This window comes from Hemitrygon akajei, chromosome 3 (assembly GCF_048418815.1).
Source record: "Hemitrygon akajei chromosome 3, sHemAka1.3, whole genome shotgun sequence".
Taxonomy (NCBI): Eukaryota; Metazoa; Chordata; class Chondrichthyes; order Myliobatiformes; family Dasyatidae; genus Hemitrygon; species Hemitrygon akajei.
In genome coordinates, this window is record NC_133126.1 from 62,740,929 (window position 1) to 62,759,216 (window position 18,288).

Genomic DNA, 18,288 nt, shown 5'->3' on the forward strand with positions numbered 1-18,288 from the left:
TTGTGGTGAATTGTTGGTCCTTGGTTTCTCTGGTGACAAATTTGTGGGTACAGCAGCCACCTTGTTTAATTTGTTTGTCGTATAATGAGCTGTTAATACAACAGGGATCAAAACTAAATAAGCAGAACCACCAAGCAGCAGTACCAGTACCTAATAAATATCACTGGCTCACTTGTTTGCCAAAATAATTAACTAAAAATGTACTTACTGTACCTTGTACAAATAAAGCTCCTGTTGGAGGCAATCTGCAAAGGGCCAGCACAGGAAGCTTGTGATTTCTGGAACCACAGAACATTGAGCATGTGCTGACATTTGAACATATTCACTGGTTCATTGGTTGAGTTACAATCACGTTGTTATCAATCCACTAGAGTTTGTTTGATTTCTTTTGGGAGTCTGAAAAGATTAAGAGTTGTCTTCATAGAAATTTACTTGTGCTTTTATGCTTCCCTCGAGATGATATAAGCTGAGGCAATTGTTCCTTATGGTGTAAACTGCACACCATCTGTGTTGGAAGGAGTGGGCTTTTTCTTATACCACATTTTATAATCTTTTCAAAGTCATGATCTTGTAAACTAATTTTATATATCAATACCGTGTTTAATGTAGAAACAAGTTAAATTCCGATTTTTGACATACCTTTAGCATATTGATCGCTTTGATGATCTGGAGTGTAATTTCTTCCATGCTGTGATTTTAAGTTCTTTAATTTAAAGAATGCATATTGTGGTTAACTGTACCTGTTTATAAGAATGAAAGTGGAAAATCATCAGATTAATCACGTATCTAAGATTAGTTCAGGAGCAGCAAAAGAAAATAGATTTAGGAGAAGGCTATCAATTTATCTTCTTGGGAAGGTCATTTCCTGTGGCGTACACACTACGAGTTCTCACAAAATTATGGATGACTGTTAACACAAAGGTTAGGTCCTTTGCTATGAGTGACAACATTTTTGATTTCCTGAAACCAATTACCAATAAGCAAAGCATAATTCAGATGGTTGGATGAGTGCAGCTCCAAAAGTATTTAAGCAGAACATTATCAAACACAAAGTAATCCACTTGATTTGCACTTGCCACCATCTTATATGTTCACATCTTCCATGACCCATGCACTGAGTATAGTCCAGCAGCTCCCCTAGTTTTATTCATATTTAGAGTACTCTACATTCACTGAGTCTATTTTTAAAAATATCAAGGAGCTGCCTCAGCACAACACTTTTTTCTCCCTGAATAAATTCAACATTAAATATGAAAGGACAACAGTGAAGGTAATTCTAATGAATACATGAGCATATTCCTGCACAAAGGGTTATATTCAAGTCTATAAAGAAAAATTGGCATCTGGTCAAAGCACTTCTTCAATTAAAATGCAAATAAAGCAGGCGTCTTCTGCTTTGGGATTCTAGCTAGGAGCAGACTATGAAATTTCACCTTTTTGTTGACATTTATCTGATGTGAAATAGATCAGAGAATAGTTGGAAAGTTATTTTGATTTCTTAATTTGATGTATAAATTTAGTTTAACACAGAGATCAAAGCAATGAAAGACAAATTTTGAGCAAGTCATTCTTTTCAGTGCCAGTGATAGTAAAACCTCAACCAACATTTGTAATGTCATGTCATCTGATTTTCCAATAATCAATATATAGTGAAATGACACTGAATTAGAAGTCAAAATTTTCAGCTAATAAAACTACATTTAGTGGCCACTTTATTTTACCTGTACTGCTTATTAATGCAAATATCTAATAATCATGTAACAGTAGCTTATTGCATAAAAGCATGCAGGCATATCAGGAGGTTCAGTTTTTGTTCAGACCAAACATCAGAATGGGGAAGAAATGTGAACTCAGTGACTTTGACTGTAGAATGATAGCTGGTTCCAGATGGCGTGGTTTGAGTATCTCAGAATCTGCTGATTGCCTAGGAATTTCACGTACAACAGTCCCCGGAGTTTACAGAGAATGGTGCAAGAAACAAAACATGTCAACTGAGCAGCAATCAATCCCATTTCTGATGTCCTGTTGTGTTTATTATTGAGGGATAGTGTGGAGCACACCAGGACCCCAGCATGCAGGATACTTAACTGAACTTTATTGATAACTCTGCTTGTACAGTATGTGAACTCCTCCCATGTGGGATTGGCTAACTGAGTGGCATAGAAATAACACTAGTAACCACCACTACAGTGCTGTAGGTGAAAACACCTTGTTAATGACAAAGGTTAGAGAGAAACACCAGACTGGATCCAGCTGACAGGAAGGCAGCGGCAATTCAAATAACCACGTGTTACAACAGTGGTCTGCAGAAGAGCATCTCTAAACATACAACATATTGAACCTTGAAGTGGATAGGCTACAGCAGCAAAAGATCACAAACATACACTCAGTGCCCATTTTATTAGGCACAAGAATATCTCTAATATGATTGTGTTTTCACCTACAGGAGTGAAATTGAATATAAAAAAGTATTATTATTACCTCCTATGCAATTCAAACAGGTGGTTTAATTTTTGATAACTAGCATTTTTATAATTTTGATAAATCGTAAGTTTTCTCTTTAGACCTAGATGCTGGAGTACTTACATTGATATCTGATTATAGCTTACCAAACTAATAGTTTGACTCTGTTTCTTTATGCATGTTGTTGTACCAGCTAAGTATTTCTAGCATTTTCTGCTAAATTTAGCAAATTTCAGCTATCCTTATAATATTAACCTATTGTTTGTTAATTACAAATGCTGATTTAATTCCAGTGAGGCATCTGATGCCTGTGCTTTTTTAAAGCAGGGTTTGTGCCAGCTGTATGACTTGGTAGGTTGTAAATATCGTGTGCAGTAATGGCCAGCAGCAAATGCAGTGTGTGGATCAGTGCCTGAATAATTGTGCAATACCTGCATTAGAGGGTGACAATATTCAATATTGCAGCTGCTGAGAGTGGTCAACAGATATGGAAGGTCAGTACTGGTATTGGTTTATTATTGTCACATGTATTGAGACACAGTGAAAAGCTTTTGTCTGCATGCCATACTGACAAATGATGCCATACATAAATACACTGAGGTAGTTCAAAAAAAAGCAGATTGCTGAATATGGCGTTGTAGAGAAATAAATAAAGGCAAGGTGGATTGGGAGATTGAGCATTCGTGTTTTAGCAGATGAGACGTCCATTATAGAGTCTAGTATTAGCATGATAGAACCTCTCCTTGAGTCTAGCGGTAAAAGAATTTGTATCTTCTACCGAATAGGAGAGGGGAAAAGAGAGAATGGCAGGGCTGGGAGGAAATCAAAATTTTAGTAGGAATCATTGAGTTCTTCCAAGTTTGTTGCTGAAACTTACTTTGAGTGATTTGACACTTGGTTTGTAAAGATTGTCCGCATTTTACAAGAAGTGGGACACCAGAGAGTGAAGGAATTTATCGTAACTTTGAGCTTTCTTCAAATCTCCAAGTTATTCGTCAATAACCAATTACTCTGAGAGACAGGTGGTTTAGGTAGCATTTTCATAGGAGAACAACATAAAGGAGATGGAGAGTAGAATAAGCTCCAAGAAGAGCTTATATGCGAGAGGACTTTCAGTAGAAAGTTGAATTTACATGGGATATTCAGATTGTAACTTTTTTTTAAACAATGTCTCAGTAAGGAAAATTACAGAAATAATCTGCACTGTAGTGATGATCTTATAAATAGAATATACCACATATTGCAGCCACAACTCCAACCACAGAGCAGGGTACAGGCCACTTTCCCACTGGCTGTTAATACCCTGATTACTGTGAACTTCTGTGCTGGAGTGGGAGATGCTTGACCCTTAATTGCCAGAACACAAAGTGGAATGAACACAGAGGGCACCCATGAAGCCAAATTTCATTGACTTCATATACACTGCGTTGTGCACGCCACACATCAATACAAAAGGGATTTCACCAGTGATTAGTTGCACAATACTGTATATCATGAAGGGCAAAACATGGTGTTGTTCTAGCAGTAATAGCACCTTCTTTCTGTAGGAATCAGCTGATAATTGGTGTTTGATGCACCATCAATAACTCACGCCGAGACTTAGGAAGTGAGATATCGGCTTTTATTGACTGAAGAACAACACTACATCCTGGGGAAAATGAGGGAGAGCAGCAGGCCACAGTCGCCTTTATACAGGGGTCTGTGGGAGGAGCCACAGGGGTATTCAGCAGGGTCTTGGGAGGAGCCACAGGAGCAGTCAGACAGGTATATCTAGTTCACCACAGTGTTTGATCATATGACAAAGAAAATGTTGGCCATTTGGTGACATGAGTAATCCTGTAAAGCTCGCAATTCTGTGAAACAACTAGCATCAATGAGATCATTGTGTATATTAAATGTCAAAGTCCTTTCGGCAATGTGACAGAGCAAATCATTGGTTCCAAAATTGCTCCAGAAGGGTTCCAACAGAATTGGATCATGGCTCCAGAGTAAATATCTGTGCAACGATAGGGTCTTAGCTCTTGCTACTAGCTGCATTACAGGCAGCGATAGAGGAAGAAAAGAAGGTAACATAGAAAATCTTTCTGGACAAGCTGTCCAAGATGAACTATCAAGTTTCACAAGAGACAACACCATTTCTCTTATAGCAGCAATTCCTTTCTCTGTAGAACAGGTGTTAGCCACTACAACATATGCTTGTCCAGATGGCAAAAGAAAAGTCTTCAAAAGTATACAGCACTTTTTTTTTACAGTTTCATGAATGTCACCAGCAGTTTCAATAATTCAGTCTGACTTCTTACAAATTTGAACTTGAGCAATGTTTTTGAAGGAATAAAATGCAAATTTGAAGTGGTAACTGTTCTTTTCAGTATACTCATTGACAAATTCAGGATTATCTGCTCTTGGCCTAATCTTCAACAATTTGATTATAACTCAGTGTTTTGGTTATTACTCACCCTTTGTTCACTTATTGTATTCAAGATTTAAACAGCTCTCTTGTAAAACAGTGAGACATAATTGTAAACTTATGGAATGCTAACTTTTGGTAATGAGTCAGCTACACCAACAAAACACAGTTCTTACTGGAGTTCTGCCAACCAATGCTGTTTGCGATTCTAGCTTGAGGGTGTAATCCTTTTCAATATTCTATACAGCCATTGTTTTTAAATGTACAAAAACATGTTGTATTGGCTTTAGGGGGTTATTAAGTCCTTGGGGTGGCTAGAGGTTATTTCAAAAACTTCTGCTCAGCAACAATTTTGAGAAAATTTAGTGCAGAACTGTTCTTCATTTCATTCTGAGACCATTGTTGTAGTGTAGTCTTTGTAATGTGATATGTTAAAGGTCTGGCATTCTAACGTAACTTTGTAAAAGCAAAATAAAGATTGTTAATGTGAAAAGAGAGATACATGGTTTCAATCCTCTTGAGACTTGGCTTAAATCATGCCTTTACCTTTCTCCCATCTCCTACAGTGGCAATACTATTATAAGCAAAAAAAATTAGTTTCGATGTTCGATGCTCTGAGATTTACGTGATTGGACTGTACTTTATATTGATCTCCCTTTTTTTTTGGTGTTTTCTTTCTTGTGGCCAATTGGCAGGTGGATGATCTGTTAATTTTTTGTGTGTGAAGCGGAGGGGTTGGGGTTTTGATGCTACTGTTAGTGTTCTTTTTATGAGTGAGGAGGGTTATTGTCACTTTTTTTTCTCTGCTGGGGTTGGGGATTTGCAAGTTTAGTTTCTTCTTTGTGCGGGGTGAGTTGATGTATGGCCTTTCTGTAATTCACAACTATCTGGTGAAGACAAATATCAGAATTGTATTGTACATGCATACTTTGACAATAAAATGAACCTTTGAATCTTTGAGTTTGAGATGAAACACACTATTTCAATTTCAAGATGTTATTTTCTAATAGAAGAGTGCAATTTTGAAAGCTTCTTTGTGCAAGTGTGGATTTTACATATTAATCTCAGTAAAAGTTCAGACAGTCTCTTGAGTGTTCAAAGGAACACTTCATTACAAAAGTCAAAATGGTTCTTATCCGATGATTCTTTGGCATTTCCATAGAGAGCCTTATAGTATGCAGATTAGATTATGTGAATGTTTTTGCATTCCATTTTATGTGCATTGTTAATTGTTTTTATAGATCTAATCTTGTGCAGTTCATTTGCTCACTGAACTTCCATTGTGTAACTTATTACTAATAGGAGAAATAACTACAAGAACACGTTTGAATATTGATGGTCAGTTTAAGGTATTCTCAACAATGGAAAATGGGCTAGAAAGAGTGAAGGAATTACTAGTGTGATGCATTATCTTTGTTTGAAATACTGAAGATACTTATATTAAAAAACCTTGCTGCAAACAAAAACACTTCTTGAAATTATTTAAAATGATAATTGCTGGATGGCGAGTTTCCTATATAGTAGTGGTGACGGGTGGAGATATGTCTGTACCAAAGGAAGTGTAAGGTGCTCCTTCCCTCTGCTAGCCCACAGGTCACCCTTGGGCAAAATGCAGCACTTGCTTAAACCCCCCCCCCCCCCAGATCATGGTCACGTGAAGCCATGGTAGCAGGTGGTGGATGGTCGTGCATGCAGCTGGTGCAGATCACAAAATCCAGGTTATGCAACCACTGACACGAGGCAGACAATCTCTGAAGATAATTAATAATGATCTGTCTTGTAAAGACTGCCCAGAAGAAGGCACTGGCAAACAACTTCTGTAGAAAGTTTGCCAAGAGCAATCATGATCAAAAGACCATGATCACCCATGTCAGGACATGGCACATAATGATGATGATGATGAATGTACAAAATACAACAATATTTATTTTGTTTTTACAAAGGTTAGAATGTCAAACCTTTAATGGTGGATATCACTATTACTAAGACTAAACTTCAGAATTTAATCTGAAAATAGTTATTTTGATATATTCAAATTGGTGGGAGAGAGCAGTTTCTGAAGCATTTCTTGAATGAGGTAGTAATCAACCAAGTAGTTTACTACAGTTAGGCTAATATTCTAAAATCTTATAACTCAGCAACTCTGAAAAGATATGTGAATTAAGCAAGTAGCTTCTATATCATACACAGTAGCTCATTGTCAGTGTGTGTGAAGCAATTCAGAGCTGATAATATTTAGACATGAATTTATTTCACACTAAGTATTCATGGCAATTCTAAACAATTATTTTCCTTTTTGTAACAAAATGTTTATTATATATAGTCACAAAGGAATCCAAAATTTTTGTTCTGGACTACTTTTTAACAAACCATATTCTTCAAATGTCAGAAGGTTAAATTAATGCATTTTCTCTGATAGGACTGTTTCCTTAAGAAGTTGCAGAGTATTGTGGCCAGACTGATTTCAGTAACAAATCACATAAAAAGATAAATCTAAGCATCCAATGCTGTAATCAGAATATAGTAATATACGGTAGCTGAAGGTTAAAGGAATTATTTGCCTTGGAACAATCGGACACAGAAAATTCAGGACTGTAAGATTTCAACATTCATATCAGCATAGTTTTATTATGGGAATTCAGGCAATGATATACTCACATTTACACATTAGTGAAATGGTTCTGGGATTTCATTTTGATTCGATTGTGATGTGACTACGTTGGTCTCTGCTGTCATAATAGGAAGCAAATTTGCCCAGGATGTTGTCTAATCTACTGGTGTAGAACTCACTGTTCTGTGATTCCTGGTACTCACTTTATATAAAAAAAAGAGTACATTTTAAAAGTAAAGAAGAAAAAATTCCGGCACTTTTCAGTTAAAAAAGGCCAAACCCCATATCTTATCTGTAGCTAGACAATGGATCCTGTGTCTGCTGATTTGGTAGATGTGATTTCCCTTATCATTTATGCCAATAACCTCAAATTCAAATTCAAGTTCAATTTTATTTTCTTGTTATTCAACCATACAGATCTATACCGCCAAATGAACCAACAGTCTTCCAGACTAAGGTGTATAACACAGTACATATAACTCACACACCTAACACATAAAGTAATATTCCCACAAGTCGATTTACAAATAATAAGGTGCATTTATGACACAAGTCAAAAAGTAAACAGTGTAACACTACTGGCACTTCATGCGTGATGACACCTGGGTGGTGCCAGGGAGTTCAATAATCCAATGGCCTGGGGGAAGAAGCAGTTTCCCATCCTAACAGTTCTTGTCCTAATGTTACGGTACCTCCTGACTGATTGTGGTCTCAATAGGACAAGTCAAACCTACTTAGTCCAACAAGCTAGAGCCTGCAATGCTTATGTCTTAAAACAAACCTATTAAACTGATGTTCGTGTTTGAACAGTTCTGAGTCTTTAATATTATAAATATAAATGTAGACTGATGTTAAGAAAGTAAAGGAGGAGATATTGTTGGGTTTCTTAAAGAGCATTAAGTTGGATAAGTTCTCAGGGCCTGATGAAACATACCCCAGGTTATTAAGAGAGGCAAGAGAAGAGATTGCTGTGTCTTTGTCTCCTCTACACCCACGGGTGAGGTGCCGGAGGACTGGTGAGTAGCTAATACTATTCCATTATTCATGAAGCAAACCAGGGGTAATCCTGGAAACTATAGACCTACAGGTCTCATGTCAGTGGTAGGGAAGTTACTGGAAAGAATTTTTTAGGGATAGGATTTATGAACATTTGGAAAACCATGGCGCAGGGAGAGCCAATGTGGCTTTTTGTGGGGCAAGTCAAGTTTCACTAACTTGATTGAGTTTTTTGATGAGGTGACAAGAGTGACTGATAAAGGTAAGCTGAGGATTGTTGTAAGGGGATTTTATTTTTGTTTTTCGCACTATTCTCTATAAACTCCAGAGACTGTTGTGCATGAAAATCCCACGAGATCGACAGTTTCTGAGATACACAAACTACCCCATCTGGCACTATCAATCATTACATCGTCAAAGTCACTTAGATACATAACTGAACCTCTTTTCCTTGTCTGCATGCTTTTATGTATTGAGTTGCTACCTCATTAGATATTTGCAATAACAAACGGGTTATATAGATTTATCTAATAAAGTGGCCACTGAGTGTATACATGAATAGACTGGCAGGCAATCTACGTGTAAAAGAAAACAAATAGTGCAAATAAAAAAAATGAATCAATAATACTGACATGAGCTGTAGAATGAAAGCAAATTAATGTACCCCAACAATACTGAGAACTGCACCCACCATTTCCAAAAAATCACAGTAAGTTGTAAGCATTAACATAATCTGGATATAATCAAAAGTGTACTGTAGATTTAATTTGTCAAATCTTGTAGCAATTCTAAGCAAATAGAAAAGAATAAAAACTATTGTCTAAAATGTAACCCTGAAAGTGCATCCTGGGCATTTAGAAATTGATAATTCTCTGAGAAGACTACCAACCTGGCAAATGAAGCTGTGTGTTTGAAGAAGCAGGGAAGGATAACATGTAAGAGTTATTGGAATCTCACAGTTGTACAGCACAGAAACAAGCCTACACAACCATCAAGCACTAGATTTCACTTACCCAACGAGATTTTTCTAAACACTAGTTCTCCACAAGGCTGCGTCCTCAGCCCCCTACTCTACTCCTTGTACACTCACGAATGTGTGACCAGATTCTCCTCCAACTCCATCTAAAAGTTTGCACGTGATACCTCTGTTATGGGCTACATCTCAAGTAATGATGAGTCAGAGTACAGGAAGGGGATAGAGGGCTTAGTGACTTGTCACAATAACAACATCTCCCTCAATAAAACAAAATAGCTGGTCATTTACTTCAGAAAGGACACAATGCACATGCAATATCAACAGTGTTGAGGTGTCAACATTACCTATAGCTTCTCCTAGTCCAATCAGATTGATACCAAGTCAAGAAAGCTTACCAGTGCCTCTACTTCCTCAGGCATCTAAAGAAATTTAGCATGTCCCCATAAACTCTTTATCAATTTTTGTTAATGCATTATAGAAAGCTTGGTATGGTAACTACTCTACACTTCACTGCAAGAAACTACAGAGCTGTGGGCACAGATCAGCACATCATGGGAACCAGCTTCTCTAACATTCCTCTTGTCCTCACCTATCACCCCACCAGCCTCCATGTCCAGCGCATAATTCTTTGGAACTTCCGCCATCTCCAATAGGAACCCACCACCAAGCACATCTTTCCTCCCCATCCCCACTTTCTGCTTCCTGCAGGGATCGTTCCCTATGCGACTCACTTATCCATTCATCCCTCCTCACTGATATCCCTCCTGGCACTTACCCCTACAAGCGGGACAAGTGCTATACCTGTCCCTACACCTCCTCCCTCACTACCATTCAGGGCCCCAAACAGTCCTTCCAGGTGAGGTGACACTTCACCTAAGAGTCCATTGGGATCATGTACTGTGTTCGATGCCTCCTGTACATTGGTGACACCTGACATAGGTTGGGAGACTGCTTTGCCGAGCAACTACACTCTTCACCAGAAGAAGCAGAATCTCCCAGTGGCCACCATTTAATTCCACATCCCATTCCCATACTGATATGTAATTCCATAGCTTCCTCTACAGTCACAACAAGACCACACTCGGAGGAACAACACCACACTCAGTTGGAGGAACAACACCTTATATTCCGTCTGGGTAGCCTCCAACCTGATGGCATCAACATTGATTTCTCAAACTTCAGGTAATGGCCCCACTTCCACCCCCTCTTCACCATTCCCCATCTCCTTAACCCTCTCTCAATTATCTCCTTGCCTGCCCATCGCCTTCTCACTTTTCTTTCTTTCATGGTTTTCTGTCCTCTGTTAGACTCCCATTTCTCTAACCCTGTATCTCTTTCACCAATCAACTTTCCAGCTCTTTACTTCATCCTTGCCCCTCCTGGTTTCACCTATCACCTTTGTTTCTCTCCCCTCCCCCACCTTTTAACTCTACTCCTCATCTATTTTTCTCCAGTCCTGCAGAAGGGTCTCGGCCCGAAACGTCGATTGTACTCTTTTCCATAGATGCTGCCTGGCCAGCTAAGTTCCTCCAGCATTTTGTGTGTGTTGCTCTAAGGGCTTTGTCAATAATGCTCACAGTCTCAGTAAAAGAACCATCATAATCAAAGATACCACTCACCCTAGACTTTCACTCTTCTCCCCTGTCCCACTAGGCTGAAAGCATGTTCCAACAGGCTCAAGGACAGCATCTATCCCACTGTTGTCAGACTCTTGAATGGACCTCTTATATGATAAGATGGACTCTTGGCCTCACAGTCTACCTTGTTATGATCTTGCACTATATCATTTACCTGCACTGCACGTTTTGGTAGCTTTTACACTTTATTCTGCATTGTTACTGTTTTACCATATTCTAGCAGTGTAATGATTTGATCTGTATAAATCAGAATTGGATTTAATATCACTGGCATGAAATGTCATGAAGTGTGTTGTTTTGCATCAGCATTATATTGCAATGCATGGTAATAAAAACTATAAATTACAATAAGAGGTACAGTGTATATATAAAAATAAGTAGTGCAAAAAAGAGGGAAAATAAAATACTGATGAAGTGTTCATTATCCATTCAGAAATCTGATGGCAGAATGGAAGAAGCAGTTCCTGAAACACTGAGTGCGTGTCTTTGGGCTCCTGTACTACTTCCTTGATAGTAACAATGAGAAGAGGGTGATGGGGACCCTTAATGATGGATGCTGCCTTTCCAAAGGATCATCTCTTAACTAGGCCTCGATGCCGGGGAGGATAGTGCCCATGATGAGGCTGACTGAGTTTACACTTATTGTAGCTTTTTCTGATCCTATACAGTGGCCCCTGCATACCAGAGAGTGATGCATCACCACATGATGTGAGTAGTTTTGAGTAGCAGAGGGTTGTATGACAACTGGAGAGGATAGAATAAAGGAGGCCATCCATCAGCATATTGCACAATGTGACTTTGTCGTGTCTTGGAGTTAGGTAGCAGTGTATGGAGGAATTTAAGGTGGGGGATTATATATGGTAGGCAAGGTTTGAGGGTCGGCACAACATTGTGGGCCGAAGGGCCTATAATGTGCTGTACTATTCTATGTTCTATGTTCTATACGAAATGGACCCTTTGGTCCATCGACATTGACCCGCATTAGTTTGTATCCTTCCATGCCTTGTCCGTTTAAGCATCGTCTTAAATGTTTCTTAAGTGCTGATTGTGTTTCATTCTACCACCTCATATGACAATGAGCTTCAGATGCTACCATTCTCTTTTTAAGAAAACATGCCTTCCAAATCTCTTTTAAAATTCCTTCCTCTCACTTATTAAAGCAGGCTTAAAAAAAGATTTAAAATATTTATAAGGCAAGTTGTTTAAAAGAAAAGTGATAGGAGCCTGGATTACACTGCAGTGAAGATGGTGGAAGCAAATATTAAAGCGGTGTTTAAGAAGCATTTAGACAAGCCCGTGAACAGGTAAAGAATAGCGAGATATAGCCCACATACAGGGAGGTGGGATTAGTTTCCATTAGTGTCATGCGTCACAACAGACCTCATGGCCCCAAGGGCCTGTTCCTGTGCTGTACCATTTAATGTTCCCACCTTAAACCCATGCCCTCTAATTTTTGATAACTTTATCACAGTAAGAAAATTCTATCTACCCTACCCATTAAGCTTATAATTTCTAAAGCCTATTAAATCTCTCCCCATAACTTAAGTCCTCCATTCTAGGCCATGTCTTGAGCAGTTCCTCCAGCATTTTATGCTTTGCTCTTGGATCTAACATTGTTTTTGTGTCTCTCGTCCTTCCTTCCTATAATGTGGTAACCGGAATTGTACATAGTACTTCACTGACCTTTTTTTGCTGTCTGAGTGGAGTTTGCACATTCTCCTTGTGACAGCATGAGATTCCCTTAGGTGCTCCTGTTTCCTCACACACCCCATAGTACTGAGTATTCTCACAATCAGCGTTAAACAAGTTGATACACACATGTGACATTCTATAGCTCGTAGCGCAACGATAGCTTAATAGTGATAAACGATAAATATAATACTTACTTCAAAGTGCATCAGCATCTGCAGAATTTCTCTTGTTTACATCTACTAAATGTTTACCAATATCAAGAAAGCTTAAGACTCACAGATATTGTTGTTTCAAGGCCAAGTAAAAAGTGGATGAAGATGAATGTCTTTCTACCGTGTGCTCTAAGAGTTGAAATCCAAATTACCCCATGCAGGAAGTGTTTGTTCAAAAAAAAACAGCACCTCCACAAGCAGAACAATTACTCTATGTTGTCTAACTAACAGTTTGTAAATCAGTATTTTGTAATTTTTTTAGCTTTCAAATTTTGTGCCCTGTACAAATAAAGCAACAATGCCATATATCTGCAACAAACACAAATTGCTGATCTTTTCTTTCAGTTAGTTCTGACGAAGGGTCTCGGTCCGAAACTTTGACAGTGCTTCTTCCTATAGATGCTGCCTGGCCTGTTGTGTCCCACCAGCATTTTGTGTGTGTTGCTTGAGTTTCCAGCATCTGCAGATTTCCTCGTGAATGCCAAATATCTGTTTACTGTTTGTCAGCCCATATTTGACTTTCCAAAGTGCATAACTTTACATTTGTCAAGTTTAGTTTCATCTCCACCCAACCTTCCATCTGATCTATTTCCCAATGTGAACTTCGACCAACTTTCCTCTCTGCCTATTATGCCACCAAATGTGTCATTGGCAAACTTACTAGTCATAGCTCCTACACTTGCATCCACACCATTAATATATATCATAAGTAACTATGGGCCCAGCACACAACCATATTGTACACCACTAGTCACAGATTTCCAATCAAAAAGCATCCTTCCACCCTACCCTTCACATCTGATCATGAAGCGAATTTCAGGTTCAAATTACCCATCTTACTTTAGATCTTGTGTGCCATAACCTCCTGACCCAGCCTACCATTTGGGACCTTATCAAATGCCTTACTCAAGTCCATTGAGACCATGCCTACATTGCTATCTTCAACAACCAACAAAAAGACCAGCAGCATTTGAGCTGAAGCAAAAGTATTGTTTTGCAATTGAAACTCAAACAGGTTCTTTTAATATTGATATAAATGAAAGTTTATATTGACGAGTTAATGACATTTAAATGATTGATTTTGATTAATTTACTCAAGATTTCCAAGTTTGTTTTTGGTAATTCAAAAATGCAGCATATTTTATAAGAAAGTAGGTCTTCAGTAAAATTGAGTGTATTTTTTTAAAAATTAGGTGTTAGAAGCTGAATGAATTGATTTCTCCATCAAACATTTATGTGTTCAACAACAGGATATTAAAATTGGTTACTATAAGATATTGGGAGCTATATACCTCTGTTGATCATTTTAATATAATTAATAGGTTCCAGAAATGCTTCACCATCTATAAGCTAATATGTTGCTTTATTTGTTCGTAGTGTAAATGGTTGGAGGAGGAGCTTCATCTTTTGAAAGAGCAGAACCAGTCATTGGCTAATAACACAAGACAGCTGAATACTGAAAACAATCAAGAATGTGTTTTGAAGGTAAATCTTTTGCACACTCTGTGAAGTTTGGGTGAAGTTTTTACTCTCCTCCCATCCGGTAGGCGCTACAGGAGCCTCCGCTCCTGCATCAGCAGGCACAGGAAGAGCTTCTTCCCTGAGGCTGTGACCCTGCTGAACCTCACATCACAGTGCTAAGCAGTATTGCACTCATATTGTACTGTCTCAGTACTTTTATATTTGTGTGCTGTAGCACTTACTTTTTATTCACAGTTATTTTGTAAATAACACTATTCTTTGCATTTCTGGTTAGATGGTAACTGCATTTCATTTGGCTTTGTGTTTGTACTTGGCACAATGACAATAAAGTTGAATCTAATCTAATCTAATCTAATAACCCACGGATGTCATCCCTGTCCTTTTGATATCTATTGCTTACATTTCAGCACTAGTACTTTTGCCAACAGACTCTTTTTTAAACAAGAAGTGAAGTATTCTTTTTGGGGGTTTTCATGTCCCCTAAAAACTTCTTGTAGAATGTTAAATTGGAAAATAGATTAAACATCTCAGTGTCAACATCTGATCAATCTTTTGAAATCTTTTCTAGGTATATATTTTGTGATTATTTTGAATTAAACATTGTATTCAAATATCAGAACATTCAAATTTAACTTCATTGTTTAACTAATGCTAATTTTATAATTAGCATCCATTTTCTAAAATTTATGCTTTTTTGTATAGTGACTTGGCATTGATGCACTGATGCATATGTTCATAAGGTGAACTGAAGAATTAAAAATTCTGGTGCTCTGAAAACAACCTCTTACTCTTTTTATCTGGAGTAGACTGATATTTGAAGTATAGCTGCTATTCGCTCACTGGAAACAATACACGTTTTTGCACAAAAATAATCTAGCTATTTATAGATCGGACTGACCTATATCTTACTGAGACCAGGCAGCACTCTCAGACACCTCCTCATACCTACCCCTTGAAGAAGACCCCACTCCGAACCATCAGAAGACTGTCTCCGACACCATCACTGACTGCATCAACTCTGGGGAATTCCCATATACTGCCACCAAACTCATAGCTCCCTTACCCTGCACTGCTTGCTTCTACCTCCTACCCAAGATCCACAAACCTGACTGTCCGGTTAGGCCTATCGTCTCTGCCTACTTCTGCCCCACTGAACTTGTGCCCTCATAGCTCAATTCCCATTCTATCCCCCTTGGTTCAGCCCCTTCCCACCTACCTCCACAAAACTTCTCATGCTCTTGATCTCCTCACTTCAAATTTTCTGGCATTGACCACCTTATTTTCATCATGGATGTCTACTTCTATCCTCCATCAAGAAGACCTTAAAACTCTCCACTTCTTTCTCAATAAAATAACCAACCAATTCCCCTCCATCACCACCCTCGTCCTTCTGGCAGAACTGATCCTCTCCTCAGCAACATTTCCTTCAGCTCTTCTCACTTTCTCCAGGGCCCTAGTTATGCCTGCCTCTTCGTTAGCTATGTACAACAGTCCGTGTTCCAAGCTTTCCCCAGAAATACTCCCCAACTCATCCTGCGTTATATTGACAACTACATTGGGGCTGCTTCATGCAGTCATGCTGAGCTCGTTGATTTCATTCTCCAACTTCCACCCTGCCCTTAATTGTACTATGGAGAGCATTCTGACTGGCTGCATCACCATCTGGTATGGGGGTACTGGTATCACCATCTCATTGCACAAGATCGAAATAAGTTGCAGAAACTTGTTAAATAAGACAACTCTATTATGGGTACCACCCTCTGTAGTATCCAAGACATCTTCAAGGAATGGTGCCTTAAGAAGCCAGTGTCCACCATTAAAATCTGCTTCACCAGGATATGCCTTCTTCACAGTGTTACTGTCGAGAAGGAGGTACAGGAGCCTGAAGGCACACAGTCAGTGACTTAGGAACAGCTGTTTCCCCTCTGCCATCCAATTTCTAAATAGACATTGAACCCATGAACACTACTACTTTTTTATTTCTGTTATTTTGCAGTTCTTATTTTAACTTAACTATTTAATAGACATATATCTGTATGTAATGCAACTTAATGTAACTCAGTTTTTTCTCTATATTTATCATGTATTTCATTGTACTGTTGCTGTAAAATTAACAAATTTTACAACTTTTGCCAGTGATATTAACTCTGATTCTGATTTTGAGATTCACTGGTCTATTTGTGACACCTCCATCTCCTTTCTTGATTTCTCTGTCAACATTTCTGGAGAAAAACTGTTGACCGACATCTTTTATGAACATACTAATTCCCATGGTTATCTTGGCTATACCTTCTCCCACCCTATCTCCTGTAGAAATGCTAATCCCTTTTCTCAGTTTCTTCGCCTCCATGGCATCTGTTCCCAGGACACGGCTTTCCATTCCAGGACATCAGAAGGGTTTTCCTCCCTCCGCTATTGATGCTGCCTTCACCCACTTCTCTTGCATTTCCCAAGCATCTGCGCCTGCCCATCTTCCTGCTGCCTTAATAGCGACAGCGTTCCTCTTGTCCTTATCCCATCAGCCTCCGCATCCAACACATCATCTTCCGCCACCTCCAAAGGGATCCTACCACCAAACATATCTTTACCTCCCCCTTCTCTCTCTGCTTTCCACAGGGATTGCTCCCTCTGTGTTTCCCTTGTCCATTCATCCCTCCCCACTGATCTCCATTCTGGCACTTGTCCCCGCAAGTGGCCAAAGTGCTACACATGCCCATTCACCTCCTCCCTCACTTCGATTCAGGGCCCCAAACAATCCTTCCAGGTGAGGCAACACTTCACCCGCAAGGCTGCTGGGGTGGTCTATGGTGTCCGGTGGTCCCAATGCAGACTCCTGTATGTTGGTAACACCCGTCGTAAATTGGGGAAACATTTCATTGAGCACCAAAAACAACTTCCCAGTGGCCAAATATTTTAATTCCGAATCCCATTCCCATTTTGAAATGTTAGCCCATGGCCTCCTCTCTTGTCCCAAGAGGAGACCGCCCTCAGGGTGGAGGAGCAACACCTTATATTCCATTTGGGTCGCCTCCAATCTGATGGCATGAATATCCATTTCTTCTTCCGGTGAAAAAATTTTTTTCTCTCCCTCCCCTTTTCTTCCATTCCCCAATCTGGCCTCTCTTACCTCTTCTCACCTGCCTGACATCTTCCTCAGGTCCCCTCTACCTTCCCTTTCTCCTCTGGTCCTCTCTCACGTTTTATTAGATTACTTTCTCTCCATCCCTTTATATTTTCAACCCTCCTAGCTTCACCTATCACCTTATAGCTATCTTCCTTCCCCTCCCCCCACCTTTTTATTCTGGCTTCGTCCCCCTTCCTTTACAGTCCTGAAAAAGGGCATCGCCTGAAACATCAACTGTTTATTGATTTCTGTAAGATATAGGCACAGAATTAGGCCATTTAGCCCATCGAGTCTGCTCCACCATTTCATTATACTGATCCATTTTTCCTCTCAGCCCCAATCTCCTGCCTTCTCCCTGTATCCTTTCATGCCCTGACCAATCAAGAATCTATCAACTTCTGCCTTAAATATAAAGTCTTGGCTTGTGGCAATGAATTCTGGAGATTCACCATTTTCTGGCTGAAGAAATTTGCCCTAATCTCCATTCTAAAAGGACACTATTCTGAGGCTGTGTCCTCTGGCCCTAGACTCTCCCACCCTAGGAAATATCTGCTCCACATCCACTCTATCAGGCTTTTCAACATTTGATTTATTTGCATAGATGCTGACTGACCTGCTGAGTGTGAGCATTTTGTGTGAGTTGCTTTGGATCGTGAGTATCTGCAGACTTTCTTCTATGTATAACTAT

The 18,288-nt window shown here is 39.2% G+C and overlaps 1 protein-coding gene across 7 annotated transcripts in view; it reads left to right on the forward strand.

Annotated features, from left to right (window-relative positions):
* The window catches only part of mipol1 (mirror-image polydactyly 1), a 308,039-nt gene that overhangs the window by 179,435 nt on the left and 110,316 nt on the right, over positions 1-18,288 (forward strand). For 5 of the 7 annotated variants that reach the window (XM_073039992.1, XM_073039997.1, XM_073039994.1 and 2 more), the window contains 2 exons: positions 14,372-14,479; positions 18,202-18,252. In XM_073039992.1, the coding sequence (XP_072896093.1) occupies positions 14,372-14,479; positions 18,202-18,252 (159 nt within the window). The remainder of the gene's footprint in view (positions 1-14,371; positions 14,480-18,201; positions 18,253-18,288) is intronic. The other 2 variants (XM_073039996.1, XM_073039998.1) reach the window with 1 other exon arrangement.